Source organism: Etheostoma spectabile, chromosome 7 (assembly GCF_008692095.1).
Source record: "Etheostoma spectabile isolate EspeVRDwgs_2016 chromosome 7, UIUC_Espe_1.0, whole genome shotgun sequence".
Lineage (NCBI taxonomy): Eukaryota > Metazoa > Chordata > Actinopteri > Perciformes > Percidae > Etheostoma > Etheostoma spectabile.
In genome coordinates this window covers 1,786,939-1,790,187 of record NC_045739.1, presented here as the reverse complement: position 1 = coordinate 1,790,187, position 3,249 = coordinate 1,786,939, and the positions used below count along the sequence as shown (strand labels likewise).

At 43.1% G+C, this 3,249-nt stretch overlaps 1 protein-coding gene across 2 annotated transcripts; it reads right to left on the bottom strand.

Annotated features, from left to right (window-relative positions):
• Positions 1-1,018: 1,018 nt before the first annotated feature.
• Positions 1,019-2,856, bottom strand: nppb (natriuretic peptide B). 2 transcript variants are annotated; one of them, XM_032520272.1, is made up of 3 exons: positions 2,641-2,856; positions 1,378-1,648; positions 1,019-1,198 (listed from the first exon to the last, which is right to left on the bottom strand). In XM_032520272.1, the coding sequence occupies exons 1-3, from the start codon at positions 2,740-2,742 to the stop codon at positions 1,188-1,190; spliced, it is 384 nt and encodes a 127-aa protein (XP_032376163.1). In that variant the 5' UTR covers positions 2,743-2,856; the 3' UTR covers positions 1,019-1,187. The 2 variants fall into 2 exon arrangements, with proteins under 2 accessions (XP_032376163.1, XP_032376162.1); XM_032520271.1 differs by lacking the exon at positions 1,019-1,198 and having other exon boundaries at positions 1,364-1,648.
• Positions 2,857-3,249: the final 393 nt, after the last annotated feature.

Below are 3,249 nucleotides of genomic sequence, written 5' to 3'. Positions count from 1 at the left end.
CCTGCTCATGGGCCCTATTTCACCGATCTAAGTGCATGGTGTGAAGTCCATGGCGGAGGTGCGTTCAGTGTGTGCACAAATCCAGTTTTGCTAGTTTAATGACAGGGGAAAAAAAGGGTCTGTGTGCCAGGCGCATGGTCCTAAAGGGTTGTATGTAATTAATCAGAGGTGTATTCTAGGCGTAACATGTAATCAACCAATCAGAGAGTCATTTCCTCTTCCCTTTAACAGCCAGGCGCGTTTGGACCTTGGTCTCTGTGTGTGTGTGTGTGTGTGTGTGTGTGTGTGTGTGTGTGTGTGTGTGTGTGTGTGTGTGTAAAAAGTATAGTGTGATCGCGCTGTGCACGAGCCTAGGCACATTGTTCTAATGTGCTGTTAAAATAACAATAAAATGCTGCGTAATTGACTTTAGACCAGGTTTTTGTTGAATCAATGGCTAGAAGACAACAATACGCCCAGAAAGCACCTGAACACACCTCCCTGTAAGACCAGCACGCCCAAAATGCACCTGAACACACCTCCCTGTACGACCAGCATGCCCAAAATGCACTTGAACACACCTCCCTGTAAGATCAGCATGCCCAGAATGCACCTGAACACGCCTCCCTGTAAGACCAGTGAGTGCATTTCACTTGTATGTTTGTGAGGTTATTGTGAATATTGTCCCAGATGGCCCCTCATGATCTTGCTTCTGTGTTTCTCTTATCGTCTCATGTTGGATCGATGTAGGACAATAACAACCCTGTGACTGTTACAGTTACTGCCAGCAGCAGAAGTTGGGTTTCTCAAGTTAAAATGAAGCTTCTACCCCAGGCTGCAGGGATTTTAGCACTTGATATTTGGAAGTCTTTGTAATGTCCCAAACCTAAACAATAATTGAATTGATTCACATTATAATCTTTGTGCGTGTGTATGTGTGTGTGTGTGTGTGTGTGTGTGTGTGTGTGTGTGTGTGTGTGTGTGACTGACTATTTTGCTGTGCATGATGATGCTCGAGCAACACTCAGTTCAATGATGCGTAGTTGTAAACATTTATTAAAACATTCAACAGTACAGAAAGAACAGTCCCACAAATGCATGTATAAGCCACCATCAATGTTCAATAAATATGAGTAAATAAATAGCATTCAAATAAAAATATATTTTGTTGAGACGAAGCAGTTCCTGAATTCCGATGAACTTCATCTTCACTTTGGATCTGCAAGAGAACACAACGACAATAACAGCAGCTGTTAAGACTCTTCACACGTTGTGATTCTGTTTATTAATGATACAAGTATGCAAAATACATTATGAAGAAAGCCTAAAGAGAATAATACACATGGAGCTATATCTTGTTTTTTACTGTTTTCTGCGGAAGTTGTTACTGTAACTTACTGCCAACAGTGTTGCACCCCAGGTAGCTCCTGGAGCCAATTCTGTCCATCCGTCGCTCGAAGCACCCTGAGGACCTCCTGGACGAGTCATCGCGGACGTTCTTGAGATTCTTCACTGAGAAAAACTTCCTGATCACTTCTTCATCCAGTCTTGTTTGAGGCTGCTGTTCATCTGCTGCCTCATCCATGTTCAGAATGTCCAGACTGTCCTTCCTTGTAGGGACGCTCTGGTCCACATTAGGAACTGACTCCTCCAATCTGTGAAGGAGCACCTGCAACACACACATATACTGTAGGCTAAGTCTTGCATAATAAAAAGAAACATGTCATTTTTGCAATGAGGACAAAGCCTTCTGGTAGCACATTCAAGCATTGTTATGCATAACAAGCAGATTAATAAGAAAGAATATAAGTATTAAGAAGAATTGGTGATCTTTTCCTACAATGAAAGGCTCCGAATAAACATTTCCTTTTAAGTTAATGTCTACTTTAGACTACAGAATTTATTATGTTCCCTTGGATCAGAGAGGCTCCAAAATCAGGGTAGCAGCTGTCGCCATGGTCCCGCTACACGTTCTGTGATGCCATGTTCAACTGCTACACTGCAGTGCCCTGCTACGTCCTGCTACGTCCTGCTGTGCCTTGTAATGCCGCACAGCGTCCTGCTATGCCATGAACTACTACAAAGAACTGCTACAAACTACTAATTTTTTCTATTTTTGTTATTGCCACTCTTCATTAACCCCAACCGGCCCGTCAGACACCGCCTACCAAGAGCCTGGGTCTGACCGAGGTTTCTGCCTAAAAGGAAGTTTTTCCTCGCCACTGTCGCACTGTTGCTTGCTCTGGAGGAAACCACTAGAACTGTTGGGTCCTTGTAAATTCTGGAGTGTGGTCTATCTGTATAGTGTCTTGAGATAACTCTTGTTATGAATTGATACTATAAATAAAAATTGAATTGAATTGAATTGAATTATTTATTAAATACTCATTACACTTATTTGCTTAGAGCACCAAATTGAACTTCAGTAACCACATGTCAAATCATAGAGTCCTATGAAATTATGCATAGTCCCTGAGGTCCATGTAGGATTGTTGAGTGTTGAGTGATACAATCTAGATATGGGATTACTAAAGTTGTCTTTTCATGCTGCTGCAGATTTCCTAAAATGTTACGCATGAGCCATCACCCATGTTCCCCAGAACTATGAAAATGTGAACTTTCCAAACCCAAAGTTTCAGAATTACTCCTTTAGAGACTCACCTTTAAGATGTCCATGTCAGTGTCGGTGAGGCCTGTGCTGATGGGGTATGTGCTGAACAGCTGCAGGTTTAGGATGAGGAGGAGGAAACAGGACAGATGCATGATTCTCTATGAGGTCTTGTTGCTCGTATCAATGGATGATGGATGGATGGATGGATGATTAATGTCTTCTTTGCCTGGGAGCTGTTTGGCTGCTAGAGCCCACAGCAGCAGCCTGCCTTCTTTTATGCATGCACATGACACACGTAAGCATGCCAGGAATTGGACCGCCATTCCTGACACCTGATTATGATAACAGAAGCTGTCAGAAACTGCTCCTTTTAAAGCGTTGTCTCTTAGATATGGGGCATTCGTATGACATAGCTGCTTCCACATGCTACTGTGTTTCAGAAACATCCTCCAACCCCCCCCCCCCCCCCCCCCCCCCCCCCCCCCCCCCCCCCCCGTACACTGGGCATTGTTGTCAATGAGCTACGGGAAGTAGTAAACTAACAGACAGTGTGACAGTGTTACTAAGTTAAGAGGGTGAACGTGATTGTGACCTGCCTTCCAAGGGCGGAACTGAATATATATATATATATATACATATATAGATATATATACATATAT